Source organism: Oncorhynchus nerka, linkage group LG14 (genome assembly GCF_034236695.1).
Source record: "Oncorhynchus nerka isolate Pitt River linkage group LG14, Oner_Uvic_2.0, whole genome shotgun sequence".
Classification (NCBI taxonomy): Eukaryota; Metazoa; Chordata; class Actinopteri; order Salmoniformes; family Salmonidae; genus Oncorhynchus; species Oncorhynchus nerka.
In genome coordinates, this window is record NC_088409.1 from 67,934,932 (window position 1) to 67,962,679 (window position 27,748).

General features: G+C 43.9%; 1 protein-coding gene across 1 annotated transcript in view; it reads left to right on the forward strand.

The window, feature by feature from the left end:
• The first annotated feature begins 7,120 nt into the window (after window positions 1–7,120).
• LOC115141752 (FRAS1-related extracellular matrix protein 2-like) overlaps window positions 7,121–27,748 on the forward strand; it is a 118,747-nt gene continuing 98,119 nt past the window's right edge. The window contains exons 1-4 of the mRNA XM_029680923.2: window positions 7,121–11,336; window positions 11,555–11,804; window positions 11,908–12,607; window positions 18,607–18,696. Coding sequence (XP_029536783.1) covers window positions 7,261–11,336; window positions 11,555–11,804; window positions 11,908–12,607; window positions 18,607–18,696 — 5,116 coding nt within the window. The 5' untranslated portion in view covers window positions 7,121–7,260. The remainder of the gene's footprint in view (window positions 11,337–11,554; window positions 11,805–11,907; window positions 12,608–18,606; window positions 18,697–27,748) is intronic.

Genomic DNA, 27,748 nt, shown 5'->3' on the forward strand with positions numbered 1-27,748 from the left:
GATGTTGTAGGTTCTCCGTGGCTGCATGCCATCGCACCCTATAGGTCTAGGGGATAGGGTGCCATCTGTCATGCACATGTCTCTTTTGTAAAGCAGTAAAATATGTTGATAGACATAGAGCAGGTTCTCCATAATCCAGGATCACATTGTCTGAACGCCATGTCCTGGTCTCCTGCCAGCCAGACAGTAAGGCTGGGCACAGGAGCCAGTGGATGGAATGATGGCAGTTCTCCAAATGGGAGGAGCCACTGTGGAGCCCAGTGACAGCCCAGTGACAGCTCCTTCAGTGGTGGCATACTGTATGTCAAACTATCTCAGCTCATCTAAAGCTCCAGGGACATTCCAACCGGAGGGAAGCATAAGTTCAAAAGTTTGCGGTCACTTCAAAATGTCCTTGTTTTTTAAAGAAAAGCACATTTTTTGTCCATTCAAATAACATCAAATTGATCAGAAATACAGTGTAGACATTGTTAATGTTGTAAATGACTTTTGTAGCTGGAAACGGCTGATTTTTAATGGATTATCTACAGCAACCATCACTCCTGTGTTCCAATGGCACGTTGTGTTAGCTAATCCAAGTTTATAATTTTAAAAGGCTAATTGATCATTATTAAACCCTTTTGCAATTATGTTAGCGTAGCTGAAAACGGTTGTGCTGATGAAAGAAGCAATAAAACAGTCCTTCTTTAGACTAGTTGAGTATCTGGAGCGTCAGCATTTGTGGGTTCGATTACATGCTCAAAATGGCAAGAAACAAATCATTTTCTTCTGAAACTTGTCAGTCTATTCTTGTTCTGAGAAATGAAGGCTATTCCATGCGAGAAATTGCCAAGAAACGGAAGATCTCGTACAACACTGTGTACTACACCTTCACAGAACAGCGCAAACTGTCTCAAACCAGAATAGAAAAAGGAGTGGGAGGCCCCGGTGCACAACTGAGCAAGAGGACAAGTACATTAGAATGTCTAGTTTGTTCTGTGAAAGTTTGTGCTCTTCAGTTTCTTGGCAAGTATTATATACTATATTCTATTCTACTGTATTTTAGTCAATGCCACTCCAACATTGCTCGTCCTAATATTTATATATTTCTTTATTCCATTATTTAACTTTTAGATTTGTGTGTATTGTTGTGAATTGTTAGATCCTACTGCACTGTTGGAGCTAGGAACACAAGTATTTCACTAAACCCGCAATAACATCTGCTAAAATTGTGTATGTGACCAATAACATTTGATTTGATTTGATTTATATAGTGCACTGTCTATGGGCCCTGGTCAAAAGTAGGGTACTATATAGGAGATAGGGTGCTATTTGGGATGCACAAATACATAAACAAGGCAAGGCCCTCTCTACATGTACGGTAGAGCACAGTGGATGAGGTGATGAATTACAACCTAAGGGTCTGTATAGCTACTACTCATACAGTAAGTATACTGTCAAACTGACTGGAACACTTTATCACTGTTCAGCTTTATCACTTTTAGCATCAGTTAGGGTGTTGCAAAGGACATCTATATTCTTCAATCTCCGTTTCTTTGTTAAACAGAGTAATTCTATGTAAAAGCCTCCCTGTCTATGGACAGGTCACAGCTTCTGCTCTGTTGGCTACACTACTCCGTCCTCAGGGTACACTTTAGTTTGACAATGTTGTCATTTTAAGACATTAATAGGACACCTGCTCATAGAGTAATGTACATATTTTGTTTGAATCGCAGAATAGAAAAAGGTTATACCCATGTACTATACTGCACACTAAAACTAAACTGTAGAGTAAACGTGACCATGAAAAACTGTGGGCCTATCTATAATATCTATATCTATAACCACCAGGTTCATTTCTGCGTGCACTGCGCTAATGAGCTAGCGGCATCAGTATCATATCATACTTTCCATTGTCTTTGATTGACTGATCAATGTTCAGCTGCCAGCTGAAGGGTGTGGAGAGAGATGAGGGGTGTAGACAGACAGCGAGAGAGATGTTATGACTGGGGGAGAATGTGGAGAGATGAGCAGAGAGTCAAATTAGCAGAGGGAAGAGAGAAAGGTGAGGGGTGTGTGGAGGCTTCTGAGGGGAGGACGGCTCATAATAATGGCTGCAATGGCGCAAATGGAATGACATCAAACACATGGAAACCTTGTATTTGATACCATTCCACCTATTCCGCTCCAGCCATTACCATGACCCTGCTCTCCCTAATTAAGGTGCCACCAACCTCCTGTGGTGTGGAGAGAGGTAGAGGCACCCTGACTGTGCCTGACAGCTGTTGGAGCAGGAATGCTCTGTTAAGGAAACATCTGACAGCTAGAAGACCTGGGTGATGAGCGTGACGGATGGAGGGAGGCAAGAGGGACACAGATTGAGGAAGTCACTGCATGGCTCTTAGCACTGCTAAACTCTGCAGGACAGAGTAAATCAACCACAACTAAGACATAGGACTCTGGTTAAAAGTAGTGCCCTATGTACAGTAGGGATAGGGTGCAATTTGGGGACGCATTCATAGAGACATTAATCAACTATGTGCGAGCAGACTAGAATACTCAATACTTCCCTTTATGATGATGTAGACACCAGCCTGTTGTCCATGCACTCTCTCACATTCATTATAAGCAGCTAGCTGCCTACTCCGCTAAGACGTGCTGTTGGCTCAATACAAAGCTATGCAATGCTGTGCATGACATGTCAGTCAATGACACACATCCCACATAATATATTTTGGATATTTGTCCAATGTTAGCTTAGTATGTGGAAAATGTAGAATGAGGAATATGTAGTGGCAAGAAAAAGTATGTGCATAAATTGGTCATAAAATGTTATCTGATTCATCTAAGTCACAACAATAGACAAACACAGTGTGCTTAAACTAATAACACACAAATGATTATATACTATATTGAATACATAATTTAAACCTTCAGAGTGTAGGTTGGAAAAAGTATGTGAACCCCTAGGCTAATGACTTCTCCAAAAGCTCATTGGAGTCAGGAATCGACTAACCTGGAGTCAAATCAATGAGACGAGATTAGAGATGTTGGTTAGAGCTGCCTTGCCCTATCAAAAGTACTCACAAAATTTGAGTTTGCTATTCACAAGCATTGCCTGATGTGATCCATGCCTCGAACAAAAGAGATCTCAGAAGAACTAAGATTAAGAATGGTTGACTTGCATGAAGCTGAAAAGGGTTACAAAAGTATCTCTAAAAGCCTTGATGTTCATCAGTCCACAGTAAGACAAATTGTCTATAAGTTGAGAAAGTTCAGCACTGTTGCTACTCTCCCTAGGAGTGGTCGTCCTGCAAAGATGACTGCAAGAGCACAGCGCAGAATGCTCAATGAGGTTAAGAAGAATCCTAGAGTGTCAGCTGAAGACTTACAGAAATCTCTGGAACATGTTAACATGTCTGTTGACGAGTCTACAATACGTAAAACACTAAACAAGAATGATGTTCATGGGACGACACCACAGAAGAAACCACTGCTGTCCAAAAACATTGTTAGCACGTCTAAAGTTTGCAAAAGTCCACCTGGATTTTCCACAGCGCTACTGGCAAAATATTCTGTGGACAGATGAAACTACAATTGAGTTGTTTGCAAGGAACACACAACACTACGTGTGGAGAGAAAAAGGCACAGCACACCAACATCAAAACCTTATCCCAACTGTAAATGATGGTGGAGGGAGAATCATGGTTTGGGGCTTCTGTCCTGCCTCAGGACCTGGACAGCTCGCTATCATCGAAGGAAAAACTAATTCCCAAGTTTATCAAGACATTTTACAGGCAAATGTAAGGCTGTCTGCCAATTGAAGCTCAACAGAAGTTGAGTGATGCAACAGGACAACGACCCAAACACAGAAGTAAATCAACAACAGAAGTACAGAAAATACTTTTCCCACCCTGCACTGTGAATGTTTACACGGTGTATTCGATAAAGACATGAAAACGTATAGTTGTTTGTGTGTAATTAGTTTAAACAGACTGTTTGTCTATTGTTGTGACTTAGATGAAGATCAGATAACATTTTAAGACCAATTTATGCAGAAATCCAGGTAATTCCAAAGGGTTCACATACTTTCTCTTCCACTGTATGTGTATTGGTATTAGGAATAGTTAGTATTATGAATTCATCTGTGCAATATCTTTATACAGTAGGTCTAGTTAGCATTGTCGGGGAGAAGTGAACTACATGTAGTTCAACTAGCAATTTAAATACATTTTGCAGTAGCTTGGTGATAGTTTAACTAAATTCAAATCTATGTAGTGTTTTCAGTATTTCATATTTTTTTTCTGCCATGTAGCTAACAACTGGAACTACACACTACTTTTATTGCGAAAATAAAATATGGGTGACGTAGGCAAGAATTCTATTTTATTTTTCGGCATCAGACCTGCCTATTTCTCACTTAAAAATGGTTGTGTTTATAGGCTAAACTACACATTCTGTTAACATCTGGCTCCAGAGTGATGTGTTCTTGCAATTTGCAGTCTATGACATTTCAGATTTAGATATGATAGTTTTTTGAACTACTTTAGTTAAAACACCGTACCGTCGGCCAGGTACAGTTGAAACCAGAATTAATCCGTGAAGAGCTGTCACGCCCTGGCCATAGAGAGGTTTTTATTCTCTATTTTGATTTGGCCAGGGTGTGACTAGGGTGGGCATTCTATGTTCATTTTCTATGTTTTGGATTTCTGTGTTGTTTGGCCGGTGTGATTCTCAATCAGAGGCAGCTGTCTATCGTTGTCTCTGATTGAGAACCATACTTAGGTAGCCTTTTCCCACCTGTGTGGTGTGGGTAGTTATATTCTGTTTTGTACCTGACGGAGCTGTTGCAGTTGTTCTTTTGTTACGTGTTGTATTTAGTGTTCAGTTTAATAAATAACATGAACACGTACCACGCTGCGCTTTGGTCCTCACCTTCTTCCACCAACAGCCGTTACAAGAGCACACTTCTCCAGCATGTTAGTGGCCATCGGCGGGGAGCATTTGCCCACTGAAGTCGGTTACGATGCTGAACTGCAGTCAGGTCAAGATGACTAGCACGCAGATGAGCTTCTCTGAGACGATTTCTGACAGTTTGTGCAGAACTTCTTTGGTTGTGCAAACCCACAGTTTCATCAGTAGTCTGGGTGGCTGGTCTCAGATGGTCCCGCAGGGGAAGAAGCCGGATGTGGAGGTCCTGGGCTGGCGTGGCTACACATTGTGAGGCCAGTTGGATGTACTGACAAATTCTCTAAAACTACATTTGAGGTGACTTATGAACAGACAGACATTCCTGCAGACAGCATGCCAATTGCACGCTCCCTCAAAACTTGAGACTTCCGCGGCATTGTGTTGTGTGCCAAAACTGCACATATTAGAGTGGCCTTTTATTGTCCCCCAGCACAAGGTGCACCTGTGAAATGATCATGCTTTTTCATCAGCTTCTTGATATGTCACAACTGTCAGGTGGATGGATTATCTGTTCAAAGGGAAAATGTTTACATCCCTGTTAGTGAGCAAATTTAGAGAAATAAGCATTTTGTGCGTATGGAACATTTCTGGGATCTTTCATTTCATGAAACATGGGACCAACACTTTACACTATGCATTTATGTTTTTGTTCAGTATATTGTTCTGACCTGGACCAGAGTGACCCCAAAATTATACATTCCATTACACCACAAGAGGGAGTTTGAACAAGTTGCCTTAAACTCTACCCTCTATTGATTTTCATACACATTGAATCCTCTATTTTAGGGTATAGTGTGTAAACTACTTGATGCAAATGTTTTGTTCAAATATCTTCATTAAATGTTGAAGGACATTTGTTATAATGTAGTTATACCCTATTAATTGATATACTGTATAGACCTGTTTTAGACAGTGTAAAAATACTTTAAAGTACTACTTAAGTAGCTTTTGGGGGTATCTGTACTTTACTTTACTATTTATATATTTGACTTTTACTTCACTACATTCCTAAAGAAAATAATGTACTTTTTAGTCCATATAATTGTTACATTTTGAATGCTTAGCAGAACAGGAAAATGGTGCAATTCATGCACTTATCAAGGGAACATCCCTGGTCATCCCTACTGCCTCTGATCTGGTGGACTAAACACACATGCTTAGTTTCTGAACGATGTTGGAGTGTGCAACTGGCTATCTGTAAAACAAAATACAAAATAAATGATTCCATCTGGTTTGCTTAATATAAGTAATTGTAAATTATTTATACTTTTCAGTATATTTGAGCAATTACATGTACGTTTAAAACCAAATACTTTTAGACTTTTACTCAAATAGTACTTTACTGGGTGACTTTCACTTTTACTTGAGTCATTTTCTATGAAGGTATCTTTACTTTTACGCAAGTATGACAATTGGGTACTTTTTCCCACCACTGGATATAGATATTATTATTATTATTATTATTATTATTATTATTATTATTTTCGGGCAATAATGACCGATTTACCTACAACGTTTCCATTGCTGTTGAAAAGGGCAAATTAAGCCTAATCTGTTTTAGACATTGATGTTCTACTGTCAACTAATTACAAAAGAAAGCTATTAAAGGGGCAATCTGTGATTGCTACATCCAATTGTGGACTTTAAAATGAATGATATATGCCCATTGATTCTTGAAGAATTGAAATTATAAATGCCTCATGAGCTTAGTTCAATTGTGTTCATATATAAACTTGTTTTACTCCTTTGTAAACAATGTACTTGTAAGCAAACACTGTAGCCTCAAAACATGGTTAAAACTATCATTTTGATCTCATGGATGGTCAGTCCTTACATCCATAGCTCTGTATATGAATTTGAGTGGTTACATTTCTCCAAGCCCCATCAAGCAGCTATTTACCAGGTAAAGTGGTCACCTGACTGCACACATCACTCTATTTATTTTTCGGTAGAATTTCGCACTTTATTCAACCTGCTTCTTCAAATCCAACCCATGCACTATCGTTTTCGGATTTTGATTGACATCTTTCTCATCCAATCAAAAATCAATAAACGCATTCTACCATAAATATCCTCCAATCGGCAGACAAGAGGGCGTATCTCTCACTCGGGGACTCTAAGTGTATGAAGTTTAACCTGAATAGAAGAGAGCTGCGGAGAGAGAGCATGGTACACCTCATCACGGATGCGTGTGAGATATTTATCAACACTCATTTTATACTCTCATAACTTTAGCTGCATTGCTCTAAGTTTTTTTTCTGGATTTATGTGCACAATTCAACGTGTCTTTGCAGTGGTTTCTCTCTCCAAATGGCTTTGATTATTTCCCCGCGGTGGAAACGCCAAGGGACTGGCGCTGTTTTTCTGCTCTCTGCTTTGATCGCGGTGATTGTGACAGGTGACTCGGCCGCGCAGGTTTTCGACAGTTATGGATTATCATACGCGTTGAGATCGGAACTATCAGAGGATGCTATATTGGTGGCCAACAATGGAATACGCGTGCCTTTCGGGAGAGCAGTATTCATTGATCCTATCAATGATCTGGTAATCCAAGTACAGCCGGGAGACAGATGTAGTATGACGGTTCTGGATAACGACCCGCTCTCCCAGAGGCCCGGGCAGCTCTCCCCCAAAAAGTTTCCCTGTGAGTTTGGACCCAATGACGTAAAGTATTCTCACTTCGGGTCCAGGAGCCCTCCGCGGGATAGGGTGAGGCTACAGCTCAGATATGACACTCATACCGACACCATAATCATCCCGTTTATGATGGAAGTGGAGGTGATTTTCACACAGTTGGAAGTGTTAACCAGAAACATGCCTCTGACTGTTGACAAACTGCTTGGCACTAGTAACCCCATTGACAGGAAGATTCTGGAGTTCACCTACGATAGAAGTGAACATCAGTGTAAAATAACGTCTCTCTCTAGTGGCAGTGCATTACCCAGGTATGGAAAACTTGTGGATGAGGGAAAACTTGGAGAAATGGTGGATTGTGATGAATTTATTAAAATGAATATCTGCTATCAGCACACTTCTGCACACAAATCACCCAATAGAGATTATTTCCCAATGATTGTGGAATTACAAGATAAAGAGGGTAATCTGCTGAAGCAGGAGTTTTTCCAGATGATGGTGCGTATAAAGGATGGAGAGGAGAACACGGCTCCTAAACCCAGCTTTGTGGCCATGATGATGATGGAGGTGGATCAGTTTGTGATGACAGCCATCACCCCCGACATGCTGGCTGCCGAGGACATTGAGTCTAACCCTGACGACCTTATCTTCAACATCACCACCCCCCTCTCCTTCGAGGAGGGGTACATTGTCAGCACAGATGACCGGAACCTGCCCATCACGTCTTTCTACCAGGGAGACCTCAAAGAACTAAAGATAGCCTACAAGCCTCCGTCTGTGGACTCTGAGACAGAACGTATCTTCCAGATAGAGTTTGAGGTGGTGGACACTGATGGGGCTGTGTCTGACCCGTTCGCCTTCATGATTGTAGTGAAGCCTATGAACACGCTTGCTCCAGTAGTCACCAGGAATACTGGTCAGCTTCTCTATGAGGGTCAGTCCAGACCACTGTCCAGTTCTCATAACCTAGGGGTCAGTGACGAGGACGACCTGGATAATGTCAGGATCACGGTGGTCGACGGGCTGCGGCATGGCCAGCTGACGGTGCTCGGGTCACTCAGGAAGTTCTTCACCCCGGCCGATCTGGACGGGGGCATGGTCATATACCAGCACGACGGCAGCGACACGTACAGCGACAACATCATCTTCCGGATGACGGACGGGAAGCACGAGGTGGAGTTCCTGTTTCCCCTAACGATCGTTCCCACGGACGACGAGCCGCCCATTATCAACGCTAACACTGGGTTAATCCTCTTCAAGAACCAGATTATGCTCATTTCGCCACTCACACTGAGCGCTGCAGACATCGACTCTGAAGACTCCACTATCAGGTTCACCATAGAAGCACCGTTCTCGCCTATAGGGGAGGTGCTGCTGAGGCAGTCAGAGGCCCCAGCAGACCCATTCACCTGGAGGTTTAATGCTGAGGATGAGCTGTATGAGAAAGAGGTTACAGATTGGTTGCAGCAGGATATCACAGATGGGAAACTGTTCTACAGACACACTGGGCCTCACAGCACTGACACAGTCATGGACCAGTTTGTTTTCCGGGTCCAGGATGATAACGACCCCCCTAACCAATCAGAACAGAGCTCGTTCATCATCAAGATTCTGCCAGTGGATGACATATCCCCTGAGTTGTATCCTGGTACCACCCTCCAGATGACCGTACACGAGTACCAGCTCACCTACTTCAGGAAGAAGTTTCTCCGCTACACTGACCTGCACTCAGAGGACAGGGATCTGAAGTACACTGTCACCCAGCCCCCGACAGACACAGATGAGAACAGCCCTGTGGTACTGGGGTCTATTGTGTTAACAGAGAGTCCAGACACTGTAGTGACTGAGTTTACTCAGGCTCAGGTCAACCACCATAAGATATCATACAACCCACCTGACCTGGAGCTGGGGATCACAGCCCACGTTCTGCAGGTCCAGTACACGGTGGAGGATACGTCAGGGAATACTGTCATCGGAACGTTCTCTATATTCCTGCAGCCTGTCGACAACAAGCCGCCTCAGATAACCAACACTGGCTTCACTATATTCGAGCGGGGAACACACATAATCACCAGAGCTGAGCTGGATACTGTGGACTTAGACACGGACAGGAGCCAGATTTCCTTCACAGTCACTCAGCCCCCTCAGCACGGCACGGTCCAGTACACCTTCACCGACTTGACCAAAGGGGACCAGTTCAACCTGTTGGACATTGCTAATGACAGGATCTCCTACATCCACAACGGAGACGAGTCCACCAGCGATTTCTTTCAGCTGGATGTCAGTGATGGCGTCCATGTTGTGACCATCACCATCAGGGTTACCGTGAAGCCCATCGATGACGAGACCCCGACCATCACCCTCCCGGCCGGAACCATTGGCTCCTACATCGACGTCCTGGAGAACGGAGCTACGGAGATCACGACTAACGTCATCCAGGGGCGGGACGAGGACACGGACGACCTCCGTTTGACCTTCATCCTGGAGGACCCACCGGTTCTCGGTGAGATCCTGGTGAACGGGGTTCAATCAGGGAGCTTCACCCAGGCTGACATCATCAACGGACTGGTGGTGTACACCCACACCAGCGGAGAGATCGGCCTCACCACTAAATACGACTACTTTAATCTGACGCTGACAGACATGTCTGATGAGTGGACGGTAGGGGGCAACAGGGTCACGGGGGTCAGGGTACAGATCACCATCCTCCCCATGGACAGCCAGGCTCCAGAGGTGTTCGTAGGCCCACAGTTCACTGTTGTAGAGGGAGAGAAGAATGTGATTGAGATTCTTCACATTAGTGCTGATGATATTGACACTCCTAATGATGACCTGCTTTGTACCATCATCGTACAGCCCACGTCAGGCTACGTGGAGAACATCTCCCCTGCCCCAGGCTCAGAGAAGTCCAGGTCTGGGACTGCGATCAGTGCATTCACCATCAAGGACATCAGACAGAACCACATCTACTATGTCCAAAGCATCCATAAGGGAGTGGAGCCGGTCGAGGACAGGTTCACGTTCAGATGCTCAGATGGCATCAACTTCTCCGAGAGACATTTCTTCCCCATCGCTATCATCCCGTCCAACGATGAGAAGCCGGAGATCTATATGAGGGAGTTTGTCGTTATGGAAGGGATGAATATTGTTATCGATACGCCCATCCTGAACGGAGCCGACGCAGACATCCCCTCGGACGAACTCACATTCATCATCACCAAACCACCCAAGCACGGCTTCATCCTCAACCAGCTGACCACCGACACCGTCACAGTCACCAACTTCACCCTGGACCAGATCAGGGAAGCCTCCAGTATAGTGTACGAACATGACGACTCTGAGACCAAGGAGGACAGCTTTGACTTAATCCTGACGGACGGTAAATATACCGTGGAGAAGACCATCATTGTTATGATCATCCCTGTAGATGATGAGACACCCAGGATGGCCATCAACGACGGTCTGGAGCTAGAGATAGGAGACGTTAAAGTGATCGATAACAATGTTTTAAAAGCCACCGACCTGGACTCTGAGGATAGTACTCTGACGTACGTTGTTCGCTACGGGCCGGGCCAGGGGTTGTTACAGAGGAGAACCCCTTACGGGACGTTAGAGAACATCACAGTGGGGATGAACTTCACCCAGTACCAGGTGGACCAGGCTCTCATCGTCTATATCCACAACGGGCAGGAAGGAATCCGGGACCTTATCAAGTTTGACGTGACGGACGGCATCAACCCTCTGATCGACAGGTACTTAATTTTTACAAATCTGTTTTCTAAAATAAAAACAATACACTACAACAATAGAATAAACAACTTGAAAAAAATGAAAAATGAATTGAAAGAAATGTGTAATTCTGGATATAGCACTATGCTTATTGTACAATGATGATTCTTGTGTCTCCTAACGGATTGTCTTGCAATTGTTTGTTTTGTTTATTTGTTCTATTCTTTCTGTCAATTGACAGGTACTTCTACGTGACGGTGGGCGGCATCGACATGGTGTTCCCTGACGTGGTCAGTAAGGGGGTCTCTCTGAAAGAAGGAGGTAGAGTAACGTTGACCACAGACCTGCTCAGCACCAGCGACCTCAACAGTCCCGACGAACACCTGGTGTTCACCATCACCAGAGCCCCACAGAGAGGCCATCTGGAGTGTACCGACGGCCCTGGCATGCCCATCTCCTCCTTTACCCAGCTCCAGCTAGCTGGGAGCAAGGTACGTCGATGTAATTCTTTTAATACTCATGATTTTATTCTTTGTTTTTCTGTAAACATTTTAAAATGGCTTATTGTTTTGTGTTTTTTAAATGATAATAAAGGTGTACTACATCCACACGGCCGATGATGAGGTCAAGATGGACAGCTTTGAGTTCGAGGTCACCGACGGTTACAACCCTGTGTTCCGCACTTTCCGTGTCTCCATCACCGATGTGGACAATAAGAAACCGGTTCTAACGGTTCACAGCTTGGTGGTTAACGAAGGAGAGAACAAACTCATCACGCCCTTCGAGCTGACCGCAGAGGACCGCGACACAGCTGACCGCCTCCTGAAGTTCACGGTCACCCAGGTCCCTGTCCACGGTCGCCTCCTCTTCAACAACACCCGCCCCGTCACCTCCTTCACCAAACAGGACCTGAACGAGAACCTCATCAGCTACAAACACGACGGTACTGAGTCCTCCAAGGATTCCTTCTCCTTTACCGTGACTGACGGGACGCACACCGACTTCTACGTGTTCCCAGACACCGTGTTCGAGACGCGGCGCCCCCAGATGATGAAGATCACGGTCCTGTCGGTGGATAACGGGGTGCCCCAGATCGTGGTGAATAAAGGGGGGCCCACCCTGAGGGTGTTAGAGACGGGTCACCTGGGGTTCCTCATTACCTCTAAGACTCTTAAGGCCGAGGACAGGGATAGTCTTCAGCTGTCTGTCACCTTTAAGATCACCGTGGGACCAGAGCATGGATACCTCATCAACTTGGGTACAGGCAACGCTACCGTCACCACATTCACTCAAGGTAAGACGGCCGTTACTTTAAATAGAAAGTTATACTCTACTATACTTTAGTCTTTTACAATACAACTTTATTGTCTAAAGTTTTTTCATTCCATTCTTCTTAAGCTGTTGAGCAATTTTCACTTAGAGCTGTAGCGCTGTTGCTCTTATAATGGCTTAAGAACTTACTATAGTGCTTACCTTTTATAATGGTACTATGTAACTATTATGGCTATTGGCCGCAACTGCAGCGAGGTGTTCAGAAATCATGTGTTGTGAAACAGGCTTAACTTGATAGAGAAATCTTTTGTATTTCTAGAGAGTCCATGAATGGAGGTCCACAAGTTCCTCAGACAGGCTGAAAGATTGGTTGTTCACAGGGTAGGGGTTTCTCCTATCCCAGACATCATTTAGTCAACTTCTACAGAGTATTCCAGCTCTTGAGTAAATACCAACAGATTTTTACCTTACATGAAGGCAAGGTGCCACAGACATGAAGAATTGAGAGTGAGGACATGAATACTCTGTCTGAGAGGGAGGGAGGAAGGCAGAGAGCGAGAGAGAGAGAGAAAGAGAGAGAGATACACAGTAGAGAGAGAGTGGGGGAGAGAGAGAGGTAGGGGGAGAGAGGGTGTGTGTGTGAGAGAGAGAGATGTGTTAGCTTCACTCACAGTAAAAGCAGGCCAACATTTGTTTAAGCCACAGAAATAGCTACAGTGTAGAACAACTACATACATACAGCCCAGTCTACAGTACAAATGAATAGGTGGGGTTAGCGAACAGTAACAGTCAGTAAGGAATGTATGAACAAGGCCCCAATCGATCTCTATATGGCTGCATCCCAAATGGCACCTTATTCCCTATATAGTGCATTTCTATGGGCTCTGGTAAAAAGTTGTGCACTAAACACTATAGGAAAAAGGCTGCCATTTGGGTGGGATGCATTCTCTCCTTTATCTACTGACCCCCATTCTCTTGCCTCTGCTTTCTCCTTCTGCAGTCCTGTTAAATATTTCTGGCAGATCCATCGCTGCTAAACAGACAGTAAATAACGTTAGCTAACCCGGCATAGCCGGCGGCAGTGTCCCAAAACTGGCTTTCCATTTTTATGAGCCGGCCGCTTTGAAGGGAAATGTTTTGACATCAAATATAGAAGATAGCAGGGGCAGCATTACACCTCACTCCCTCCTCCCTGATATCAGTCTCCCGGCCTATCAAGAAGCCACTCCAGAACCAACTCTCCTCCCTGATATCAGTCTCCCGGCCTATCAAGAAGCCACTCCAGAACCAACCCTCCTCCCTGATATCAGTCTCCCGTCCTATCAAGAAGCCACTCCAGAACCAACCCTCCTAGATAATATCAGTCTTAAGAACCCACTCCAGCATAGCGTTGTTAGCAGATGCGGCAGACAGGCGTGATGTAGTGTATCTCCTGCAGTCTAATTCTTCTTTATGCTCCCCGTCCTTTAGCAGGCTAATATATAGCTAGACACTAAACAGAGTTAAATCAGCTCTCCTCTCCTGCAGTCTAATTCTTCTTTATGCTCCCGTCCTTTAGCAGGCTAATTATATAGCTAGACACTCAACAGAGTTAAATCAGCTCTCCTCTCCTGCAGTCTAATTCTTCTTTATGCTCCCCGTCCTTTAGCAGGCTAATGTATAGCTAGACACTAAACAGCCTGAGTTAAATCAGCTCTCCTCTCCTGCAGTCTAATTCTTCTTTATGCTCCCATCCTTTAGCAGGCTAATATATAGCTAGACACTAAACAGAGTTAAATCAGCTCTCCTCTCCTGCAGTCTAATTCTTCTTTATGCTCCCATCCTTTAGCAGGCTAATGTATAGCTAGACACTAAACAGAGTTAAATCAGCTCTCCTCTCCTGCAGTCTAATTCTTCTTTATGCTCCCCGTCCTTTAGCAGGCTAATATATAGCTAGACACTAAACAGAGTTAAATCAGCTCTCCTCTCCTGCAGTCTAATTCTTCTTTATGCTCCCCGTCCTTTAGCAGGCTAATATATAGCTAGACACTAAACAGCCTGAGTTAAATCAGCTCTCCTCTCCTGCAGTCTAATTCTTCTTTATGCTCCCATCCTTTAGCAGGCTAATGTATAGCTAGACACTAAACAGAGTTAAATCAGCTCTCCTCTCCTGCAGTCTAATTCTTCTTTATGCTCCAATCCTTTAGCAGGCTAATATATAGCTAGACACTAAACAGCCTGAGTTAAATCAGCTCTCCTCTCCTGCAGTCTAATTCTTCTTTATGCTCCCCGTCCTTTAGCAGGCTAATATATAGCTAGACACTAAACAGAGTTAAATCAGCTCTCCTCTCCTGCAGTCTAATTCTTCTTTATGCTCCCGTCCTTTAGCAGGCTAATGTATAGCTAGACACTAAACAGAGTTAAATCGGCTCTCCTCTCCTGCAGTCTAATTCTTCTTTATGCTCCCCGTCCTTTAGCAGGCTAATGTATAGCTAGACACTAAACAGAGTTAAATCAGCTCTCCTCTCCTGCAGTCTAATTCTTCTTTATGCTCCCATCCTTTAGCAGGCTAATATATAGCTAGACACTAAACAGAGTTAAATCAGCTCTCCTCTCCTGCAGTCTAATTCTTCTTTATGCTCCCGTACCTTTAGCAGGCTAATGTATAGCTAGACACTAAACAGAGTTAAATCAGCTCTCCTCTCCTGCAGTCTAATTCTTCTTTATGCTCCCATCCTTTAGCAGGCTAATGTATAGCTAAACACTAAACAGCCTGAGTTAAATCAGCTCTCCTCTCCTGCAGTCTAATTCTTCTTTATGCTCCCCGTCCTTTAGCAGGCTAATGTATAGCTAGACACTAAACAGAGTTAAATCAGCTCTCCTCTCCTGCAGTCTAATTCTTCTTTATGCTCCCATCCTTTAGCAGGCTAATATATAGCTAGACACTAAACAGCCTGAGTTAAATCAGCTCTCCTCTCCTGCAGTCTAATTCTTCTTTATGCTCCCCGTCCTTTAGCAGGCTAATGTATAGCTAGACACTAAACAGAGTTAAATCAGCTCTCCTCTCCTGCAGTCTAATTCTTCTTTATGCTCCCATCCTTTAGCAGGCTAATGTATAGCTAGACACTAAACAGCCTGAGTTAAATCAGCTCTCCTCTCCTGCAGTCTAATTCTTCTTTATGCTCCCGTCCTTTAGCAGGCTAATATATAGCTAGACACTCAACAGAGTTAAATCAGCTCTCCTCTCCTGCAGTCTAATTCTTCTTTATGCTCCCCGTCCTTTAGCAGGCTAATGTATAGCTAGACACTAAACAGAGTTAAATCAGCTCTCCTCTCCTGCAGTCTAATTCTTCTTTATGCTCCCGTCCTTTAGCAGGCTAATATATAGCTAGACACTCAACAGAGTTAAATCAGCTCTCCTCTCCTGCAGTCTAATTCTTCTTTATGCTCCCCGTCCTTTAGCAGGCTAATGTATAGCTAGACACTAAACAGCCTGAGTTAAATCAGCTCTCCTCTCCTGCAGTCTAATTCTTCTTTATGCTCCCCGTCCTTTAGCAGGCTAATGTATAGCTAGACACTAAACAGAGTTAAATCAGCTCTCCTCTCCTGCAGTCTAATTCTTCTTTATGCTCCCATCCTTTAGCAGGCTAATATATAGCTAGACACTAAACAGAGTTAAATCAGCTCTCCTCTCCTGCAGTCTAATTCTTCTTTATGCTCCCATCCTTTAGCATGCTAATGTATAGCTAGACACTAAACAGAGTTAAATCAGCTCTCCTCTCCTGCAGTCTAATTCTTCTTTATGCTCCCATCCTTTAGCAGGCTAATATATAGCTAGACACTAAACAGCCTGAGTTAAATCAGCTCTCCTCTCCTGCAGTCTAAATCTTCTTTATGCTCCCCGTCCTTTAGCAGGCTAATATATAGCTAGACACTAAACAGAGTTAAATCAGCTCTCCTCTCCTGCAGTCTAATTGTTCTTTATGCTCCCCGTCCTTTAGCAGGCTAATGTATAGCTAGACACTAAACAGAGTTAAATCAGCTCTCCTCTCCTGCAGTCTAATTCTTCTTTATGCTCCCCGTCCTTTAGCAGGCTAATATATAGCTAGACACTAAACAGAGTTAAATCAGCTCTCCTCTCCTGCAGTCTAATTCTTCTTTATGCTCCCCGTCCTTTAGCAGGCTAATGTATAGCTAGACACTAAACAGAGTTAAATCAGCTCTCCTCTCCTGCAGTCTAATTCTTCTTTATGCTCCCATCCTTTAGCAGGCTAATGTATAGCTAGACACTAAACAGAGTTAAATCAGCTCTCCTCTCCTGCAGTCTAATTCTTCTTTATGCTCCCATCCTTTAGCAGGCTAATGTATAGCTAGACACTAAACAGATTTAAATCAGCTCTCCTCTCCTGCAGTCTAATTCTTCTTTATGCTCCCCGTCCTTTAGCAGGCTAATGTTTAGCTAGACACTAAACAGAGTTAAATCAGCTCTCCTCTCCTGCAGTCTAATTCTTCTTTATGCTCCCATCCTTTAGCAGGCTAATGTATAGCTAGACACTAAACAGCCTGAGTTAAATCAGCTCTCCTCTCCTGCAGTCTAATTCTTCTTTATGCTCCCCGTCCTTTAGCAGGCTAATGTATAGCTAGACACTAAACAGAGTTAAATCAGCTCTCCTCTCCTGCAATCTAATTCTTCTTTATGCTCCCTTCCTTTAGCAGGCTAATATATAGCTAGACACTAAACAGAGTTAAATCAGCTCTCCTCTCCTGCAGTCTAATTCTTCTTTATGCTCCCATCCTTTAGCATGCTAATGTATAGCTAGACACTAAACAGAGTTAAATCAGCTCTCCTCTCCTGCAGTCTAATTCTTCTTTATGCTCCCATCCTTTAGCAGGCTAATGTATAGCTAGACACTAAACAGCCTGAGTTAAATCAGCTCTCCTCTCCTGCAGTCTAATTCTTCTTTATGCTCCCCGTCCTTTAGCAGGCTAATATATAGCTAGACACTAAACAGAGTTAAATCAGCTCTCCTCTCCTGCAGTCTAATTCTTCTTTATGCTCCCCGTCCTTTAGCAGGCTAATGTATAGCTAGACACTAAACAGAGTTAAATCAGCTCTCCTCTCCTGCAGTCTAATTCTTCTTTATGCTCCCATCCTTTAGCAGGCTAATGTATAGCTAGACACTAAACAGAGTTAAATCAGCTCTCCTCTCCTGCAGTCTAATTCTTCTTTATGCTCCCATCCTTTAGCAGGCTAATGTATAGCTAGACACTAAACAGAGTTAAATCAGCTCTCCTCTCCTGCAGTCTAATTCTTCTTTATGCTCCCCGTCCTTTAGCAGGCTAATATATAGCTAGACACTAAACAGAGTTAAATCAGCTCTCCTCTCCTGCAGTCTAATTCTTCTTTATGCTCCCCGTCCTTTAGCAGGCTAATGTATAGCTAGACACTAAACAGAGTTAAATCAGCTCTCCTCTCCTGCAGTCTAATTGTTCTTTATGCTCCCCGTCCTTTAGCAGGCTAATGTATAGCTAGACACTAAACAGAGTTAAATCAGCTCTCCTCTCCTGCAGTCTAATTCTTCTTTATGCTCCCCGTCCTTTAGCAGGCTAATATATAGCTAGACACTAAACAGAGTTAAATCAGCTCTCCTCTCCTGCATCTCAATAACACTTTCTTCTTCTTTTGTTTTCTTCTTCTTTTACTGGTGAGGCTTCATCCAAATAAGTTCTCAAACAGAGTATAAATAGGTTGTAGTAGTTCCGTAATATGATATGTGGAAATAGTTTTGAGCAACATCAGAAAGCTGTAATAGAGAAAAGCCTTACAACTGTTCATCACAAATATGCATATCAAATGTTGTAGTAATCTATTGTATTATACCCTGCCTACCATATCAGCGTCATACATTTTTTCAGTCTATTTTCTTAGTGTCTATTAGGAAACATGCAAGGCATGGAAATGGCATGAATTATACATGTAAGGCCGATATGTTTCAAGACGAGTAGAAGAGTAAGTTACATCAATATCATTTTATTTTTCAGCTGAAATTGATGACATGAAGATATGCTACATACTAAGAGATGGTGGCAATGCTACGAGTGACATCTTCTATTTCTCCATTGAGGACAATGGTAAGTCATTCTAGAAATGTTTTACTGATGGTTTACATCAAATAATACCACATCAAACTATTTTAATAGTTGAGAGGTGTTTTGTGAACCAACATTGTGGATGCAGGATTTTCCTAATCTTTTCAGTGAAGGAGAAAATCTAAGATGCAGTGGATGAGTGCATTGATGTGAATGGGGCTTTAGATATATCACAGTGATATAGAGCTGAGCAGCAGGTAATCCCTTTAAACAATCCCCCCCCCCCCCCCTGAAGTTCTGCTCGAGTGATGCCAGAGAGAGGACACTGATGGAAATCTGTTTAAAACGTGTCGACAGGAAGGAAGGAATCTTCAGCTGCTCCAGCAGCTTGTTGGGGCATGATCTTATCACGTTTAGCATGTAGTCCGACAGTACGGTGAGGTTTCTCTAAGGGGGATGTGGAGGCAGGCTGGAATTGTATACATACTGTATGTTGGATCAGTATATAGCACAAGTCCAATTCAGAAGTCCCCTGTTGAACATCTCTCAGCAATGTAATACAAGTAACATTAATTGATTCGCAGAGGAAACTAGTGCTGCGTCTCAAATGGCACCCTATTCCCTATGTAGTGCACTTCTTTTGAACAGGGCCCTTAAGTGATGGAATAGGGTGCCATTTGGTACGTAACCTAGTTGACTGTCTTCAGGGCAAATACTGTAAGTCATGTTTTGGAAAAATCATAGTATTGAAATTTGGGAAGAGCTGCTGAAAACAGACTAACAACTAAACAGCTGGCAGCGGACGGAATTAGAATTTCGATCATTCTTCTTGTGTATGGTGTTCCAACCAGTCAGTCAGTCAGCCAGCCACTCACTCACTCAATCATTCAGGAAAGATAGTCAGTCAATAAGCCAGTCTGGCTGCCTGTCAGGTCTGGCTGCCTGTCAGGTCTTGCTGCCTGTCTGTTTGCCTGCCTGCCCGCATGTCTGTCTGTCGGCTAGACAAAGAGATGCTCTGTGAAGTCTGCTTTACACCATCCTATTTCACCAGCCTACCCACGGCCTTCAACAGACACCCCAACATGATTGGCCAATTCAGTTTCTCCATGTATGGAATGGGCCACGAGCAGAAAAATACTCTCACTTTGAGCTCTGCCTGCGATGAGGCAGTCTCTACGTCCCAAATGGCACCCTATTCCCTATATAGGGCACTACTTTTGATTAAAGCCATATGGACCCTGGTGAAAAGTAGTGCACTATACAGAGATTAGGGTCCCGTTCAGGATGCAATTGCAGTGTGAGGCGTGTGAATGGTGGTGGATGCGGCTGGTGCTTCGTGATTAGTTTAAGTAGAGTGGCTGACAGTGTGTCCTTTCTTCTGCTCTTCCACGGCCGTGACGGTCTGACGGAATACAAAGGGGTCCTCCGACAAGGGCCTCTTTTCCCACAGGCACCTCTCTGACCCTCTAAACACCTCCTGTACACCCACCCCCCCAGCCCGACCCACCCTTACTCTCGACCTGGGAGTAATCTGGGTGTTCAGTGAGGTAATACACAGGTTATTACAGCAGGGGTTCAGTGAGGTAATACACAGGTTATTACAGCAGGGGGTTCAGTGAGGTAATACACAGGTTATTACAGCAGGGGTTCAGTGAGGTAATACACAGGTTATTACAGCAGGGGTTCAGTGAGGTAATACACAGGTTATTACAGCAGGGGTTCAGTGAGGTAATACACAGGTTATTACAGCAGGGGGTTCAGTGAGGTAATACACAGGTTATTACAGCAGGGGGTTCAGTGAGGTAATACACAGGTTATTACAGCAGGGGTTCAGTGAGGTAATACACAGGTTATTACAGCAGGGGTTCAGTGAGGTAATACACAGGTTATTACAGCAGGGGGTTCAGTGAGGTAATACACAGGTTATTACAGCAGGGGTTCAGTGAGGTAATACACAGGTTATTACAGCAGGGGTTCAGTGAGGTAATACACAGGTTATTACAGCAGGGGTTCAGTGAGGTAATACACAGGTTATTACAGCAGGGGGTTCAGTGAGGTAATACACAGGTTATTACAGCAGGGGTTCAGTGAGGTAATACACAGATTATAATAGCAGGGGGTTCAGTGAGGTAATAGGTTATTTCAGAAATCTGCAAGTCTGTGTGTAGCTGAATGAGGAGCTAATGGGGATGTTAACTGGTGTGAGCCATTCAATCTTTTCTATGATAAAACCTGCTTGGTGTTTCAAATGGCACCCAAATTCCCTGTAAATTGCAATACTTTTGAGGCTTTATCATAGAGAAGGTTTAATGGGTTTTTATCATGCTGGTGATGCTCAAGCCGATTCAGAGTCGACTTCCTGTCGCTGTGGAGTCAAGTTCAGTCAATACCTGTATTACCCTCTCAGTTGGATTATTTGTAATGGATCTGCTTCTCTCTTCTTCTTCTTCTCAATCTCCCCTACCTTTCCCTCTCGCTCGGTCCCCTCTCTCTGTCTCTCTACCCTATCCTCTCTTTCTTCCTCCCTCACTATCTCTCTCTATTTCTCTCCCTCCCATTTTGCCTCTCGCTCCCTCTCTCTCTCGTTCTCTTTCTTTCTCTATCTCCTCTTATAAACCATGAAGGTGCTTCTCTATTCCCTCAAAACACTGCAGGAGTTTCTCTGTCGGCTCTCTGTCTTTCAGACTCATTCATTAGCTGAGCTTGTTTCATCAGTCATTTGGCAGTCAGACAGGCACTTCACAAGGAGTAGGTGAATGTCAAATGCAGTCAGTAATTGTTCTCTTGCTGCTTATCTTTCATGAGTTGTTTTAGTAATGATCTGAGCAGTGCTGGAGGCTGCCTCCCCTGTTTGTGTGTGTGTGTGTGTGTGTGTTACGGCTTTCACAGCTAACATAAACCTCTACATAAAGCATGCAGCTGCCGCAACCCACTCACACACAGCACTCATTACAACCCACTCATTACAACCCACTCACACACAGCACTCATTACAACCCACTCACACACAGCACTCATTACAACCCACTCACACACAGCACTCATTACAACCCACTCACACACAGCACTCATTACAACCCACTCACACACAGCACTCATTACAACCCACTCACACATCGCACTCATTACAACCCACTCACACACCGCACTCATTACAACCCACTCACACACAGCACTCATTACAACCCACTCACACACAGCACTCATTACAACCCACTCACACACAGCACTCATTACAAGGCACGAGTGCTCTCATTTGCTTCACGTGGATTCCTTCCTCCCCACTGTGGTAGAATGTTTGTGAAATTCCAAGCTTTCCATAATGCTGTATTACAAGACTGATGTTAGTTTTATCAATGTTGGCATGAAGCCACAGGGCTATTCATTGTCGAAGTTGAAATCTCCAGTTCCATTAATGCATTAACTTGATAAATGACGCCACTTTACGCTGGGAGTTGACTACATATTTTAACTGGCAGAGATGGACTACTGACGAGTTGTGTGATATAGAATGTACTGGGAGTTCCTGTCAGATGCATGCGCAGGTATGCTGGTACAAATTTCTGCCCGGCTAGAGCTGCTGTAAGTGCTGTTATTGTGAAGTGGAAACGTCTAGGAGCAACAACGGCTCAGCCGCAAAGTGGTAGGCCACACACGCTCACAGAACAGGATAGCCGAGTGCTGATGCGTGTAAAAAATAGTCTGTCCTTGCTTGCAACACTCATATCGAGATCCTAACTGCCCCTGGAAGCAAGCTCAGCAGAATAACTGTTCGACGGGAGGTTCATAAAATGGGTTTCCAATGCCGACCACCATGCGCAATGCCAAGCGTCGGCTGGAGTGGTGTAAAGCTCGCCGCCCTTGGACTCTGGAGCAGTGAAAACGCATTCTCTGAAAACGCAATCTTTGGTCGTGTGTGTGTGTTTATCCATGTAAAGCTGCTAATAACTTTTGTCCTGGTTAGATTTGGGTCTCTGCCAGATGCCGTTCCTGCTGAGTGATTGATGTCATTCCGAAAGGGGAGGAACACTGCCCAAACTGCAAAGGAAATTTTGCTGGATTGGGGCTGTGGAGAACCTAAATATGTGTCGTTGTTTTACCTAACTTAGTTGAATGCACTGACTGTAAGCCACTGCTAAATTGCCAAAATGTAAATATCACCATGCTGAAATGCATTATAAGGTTGTAATAACCTTGGTCTTGACATAAAGATAATAACATATGATCACTATTGCCTCTTTTACCTCTATTACCTTGATAAACTTCTGTGTGTGTGTGTGTGTTCGTGTATCTGTGTGTGGGTCAGAGAAACTGTTGGTGTATAATCTATTGGTGTTCTTAACCCCATTGACAAGAACAAACCTCATCCTCAAACACATCCTTCACCTCATTGCTGTGATTGACATATAATCGGAAAAGTGAAAAGAATAGGAGCTTGGCCATTCATCATCTGAACTTTTCATCAGAAACCATTTCCTTTTAGTATTATGAAATAAAGGAAGCACAGCCTGTCTTTAGTCTTGGTTTTGCGGTGGATGAATCCTGAGCTAAAAGAGATGAGAGGTCACAGTCACAGAGGCATGTGTGTGTCTTGCTACTTGTCAGGCTTGTCAAGGTTTTGAATGAATAATCACTGAGGGTGAAGTTACACACATTTGTTTGTGGCTTCATGTTTTTTTTGTGTTTGGAGACACTTCTCAGCTGTTTTCCTCTCCTCTAAAGGAAGTTAATGGGCACACACACAGAGAAACAGCGCCCTGCAATTTGAAACTGCTTTAATTACAGAAACTGTCATAACTGTTTTTAGACCAGGACATGACCGGGGTAGAGAGGAGGAGAGGGGGATGAGCACCTGTCATGTTTAAGCCGGTTAATTGTTGTGTTTTGGAGCTCCTTCACCTCTTTATCAGTCGGGGTATTCATGTGGGTTTACCTGAGCACACACAGGCCCTGGCAGCATCTCTCTTTCCCAGACAGGAGGGTGTTAGTGGAACTGAGCTGAACTGAACTGGCTCCCTGTTTGTCCTGGTCTGTCCCAGACACACACCCTGCCCTGGCTTTTGGTTTTCATCCCAGGGCTTTCTCTTTCTCTCTCTTTCTCTCTCTTTCTCTTTCTCTTTCTTCAGCAAAAATGTGTCTCTCTCTCTTTCTCTTTCTTCAGCAAAAATGTGTCTCTCCCTCTCTCTTTCTCTTTCTTCAGCAAAAATGTGTCTCTCCCTCTCTCTTTCTCTTTCTTCAGCAAAAATGTGTCTCTCCCTCTCTCTTTCTCTTTCTTCAGCAAAAATGTGTCTCTCCCTCTCTTCAGAGCACACCCTACCTCTTAACCTGCAGCTCCGGGACTCAGCTGACAGGTCTTGAAGATGTTTCACTCACTTCCTAACCAGTACCTGCCTGAAACTCACAATCAGAAGTATGCTCATCTTATCCCAGTTGTAACTAAAATTATTCAAGGTGAGCTATGAGAATACAGTGTTACAGTGAGTTTGTAACTAAGGATTTTGAGTTGTCTAATAGAGTAGGGCTGTTGGGTAGAGCAGTACATTCCAGACTAGACCATTGATCCTGAGTACCTTAGAAAAATAGGAATCTGTCTCTCTCATATCCAGTTACCATCGCTTGACTGTCTGCAACACCAGACCCAGCAGGCCAGTTTTAGGTGTCACTTAGTTCTGCCTTGTGAAACTGGATAAGATCAGGTCACTACCGTAAACACCTTGATGTTCTCAGAACCATCCAGGAGCTGATGTCTGTCTGATGTCTGCCAAGACCTTGTTTACGTTCCAAATGGCACCCTATTCCCTACATAGTGCACTACTTTTGACCAGGAAAGCCATTTGGGAAGCTGTATGATCAATATTAATCTCTGTTGACTCTCTGTCACCCTCTGTCTGTCTCTGGCTGTGTAATCTCAGGGTATTTTGGCTGTAGCTGGTTATAGGGAACAAGTACTCACACTCCAGCAGGAGGTCAGGGAGTGTGTGTGGGATGGGGGAATACTAGGTATGTGTGTTTGTGTGTGAGTGTAATCCCCTCCCCTTCTTAAGGCATAATTTTTGGGCTTCAGAGTAAGAATTATTCTACATGTTTTACGAGGTTCCAGACAGGATTCTGTTTTAAGATGTCTACTCACACCCCATCCCCTCACACTCCACCTCCTCACACCCCACCTATGCTGCTGTCTATCTGTCTGTCTCTCTTTAAACATTTGGTTAGTGATCCTGTGTTGTGGAACAGTGTGTTGATTACAGACTGATGTTCACAGTAACAGTTGCTCTGCTCCTGAACCTGTGGCTCCATTACACACCCTGCCTTTACATGATTCTCAGTCCCTCCACTTCCTCTTCTCTTCTCTCACAAGCATTCCGCTACACCTGCAATAACATCTGCTAAATATATACTACCATTCAAAAGTTTGGGGTCACTTAGAAATGTCCTTGTTTTTGAAAGTAAAGCACATTTTTTTTGTCCATTAAAATAAACGTTATGTTATCAGAAATCCAGTGTAGACATGGTTAATGTTGTAAATGACTATTGTAGCTGGAAAAGGCAGATTTAGTTTTAATGGAACGTCTACATAGGCTTACAGAGGCCCATTATCAGCAACCATCAATCCTGTGTTCCAATGGCACGTTGTATTAGCTAATCCTTCTGATTCCTGCTTACAAGCAAAAACTAAAGCAGGAAGTACCAGTGACTCGCTCAATACGGAAGTGGTCACATGACGCGGATGCTACGGTACAGGACTGTTTTGTTAGCACAGACTGGAATATGTTCCGTGATTCATCCAATGGCATTGAGGAGTACACCACCTCAGTCATCGGCTTCATCAATAAGTGCATTGATGATGTCGTACGTACATATCCCAACCAGAAGCCATGGATTACAGGTAACATCCTCATCGTGCTAAAGGCTAGAGCTGCCGCTTTCAAGGAGCGGGACACTAATCCAGATGCTTATAAGAAATCATGCTATGCCCTCAGACGAACCATCAAACAAGCAAAGCGTCAATACAGGATTACGATTGAATCCTACTACACCGGCTCTGATGCTCTTCGGATGTGGCAGGGCTTGAAAACAATTACGGACTACAAAGGGAAACCCTACCAGACGAGCTAAATGCCTTTTATGCCGGCTTCGAGGCAAGCAACACTTGCTGTTCTGGATGACTGTGTGATAACGCTCTCGGTAGCCGATGTGAGCAAGACCTTTAAACACGTCAACATTCTTAAAGCTGCGGGGCCAGATGGATTACCGAGACGTGCACTCAAAGCATGTGCGGACCAACTGGCAAGTGTCCTCCCTGACTGAGTCTGTAATACTTACATGTTTCTAGAAGACCACCATAGTCCCTGTGCACAAGGAAGCAAAGGTAACCTGCCTAAATGAATACTGCCCCGTAGCACTCATGTCAGTAGCCATGAAGTGCGTTGAAAGGCTGGAAAAACACCTATGTGAGAACACCTATGTTCATTGACGACAGCTCAGCATTCAACACCATAGTGCCCACAAAGCTCATCACTGAGCTAAGGACCCTGGGACTAAACACCTCCCTCTGCAACATTCAACCTCCAGCTACATACCCCCTCTAGCACCAGGGTCAGCGCACTCTCAATTATTTTTCAATTTTTTGCCATCATTGTAAGCCTGCCACACACACACACACACTATACGATACATTTATTAAGCATAAGAATGAGTGTGAGTTTTTGTCACAACCCGGCTCGTGGGAAGTGATAAAGAGCTCTTATAGGACCAGGGCATAAATAATAAAGTTTGCTCCTTTATTTAGCCATCTTACATATAAAACCTTATTTGTTCATCAAAAATTGTGAATAACTCACCACAGGTTCATGAAGGGTGTGCTTGAAAGGATGCACATAACTCTGCAATGTTGTATTGGAGAGAGTCTCAGTCTTGAATAATTTTCCACACACAGTCTGTGCCTGTATTTAGTTTTCATGCTAGTGAGGGCGGAGAATCCACTCTCACATAGGTACGTGGTTGCAAAGGGCATCAGTGTCTTAACAGCGCGAATTGCCAAGGCAAGAAACTCTGAGCGCAGCCCTATCCAGAAATCTGCCAGTGGCATCTGATTTAAATTCAATTTGAAGGCATTGTCTGTATAGTTTTTTGGGCCTTTTCCCCCAGCATTGTCCCAGCCATATCCGCGCCAGCAGGACAAATTATGTATGGGTCTTGCCTGTCCTAGCCACTCGGTAGCTCACCATATACGACTCTTCTAGCCCCTTCTTATTAATGGTATCTGTTACTTTTATACATGTCTTATTACTCGAAAGTCGTCTATATTCTCGCTCAAAAAACGACTGTCACTTATTTTAAAATTGTCATGTTTCTAAATGTCTGCGCAAGAGTGAAGGTTTCCTGCGAGAGAGTAACGGTTAATGTGATTGGATGTTAATTATTTGATTAGGCTACCTGTGTTTGACATTGTTGTTATTTCGATAAACACTAGATGATAACATTTTTGGGGGGGCAGTGAAACAAGGCTACTATGGCGAGAAAAAAACCTCACCCAAATGTATAGCCCCGTTGGAAATAGAAATGTACTGCTTGAAAAAGTAAAAAAAAAAAATGTGAATCGCATTTTTATTTGGTGTACCCCCAACGGCATTGTGCATACCTTTGTGGCACGTACCCCCAGTTTGGGAATACCTGCCCTAGACCCACTCCAATTCGCATACCACCCCAACAGATCGCACTCCACACTGCCCTTTCCCAGTTGTACAAAAGGAACACCTATGTGAGAATGCTGTTCATTGACTACGACTCAGCGTTCAACATCAGAGTACCCACGAAGCTCATCACTAAGCTAAGGACCCTGGGACTCAACACCTCCCTCTGCAACTGGGTCCTGGATTTCCTGACGGGCCACCCACAGGTGGTAAGGGTAGGCAACAACCCATCTGCCACCACAACACCTTTTCCCCCTCAGGAGACTAAAACGATTTTGTTCATGTTCTGCTATAATCTCTACCTGGCACAGCCAGAAGAGGACTGGCCACCCCTCAGAGCCTGGTTTCTCTCCAGGTTTCTTCCTAGGTTCTGGCCTTTCTAGGGAGTTTTTCGTAGCCAC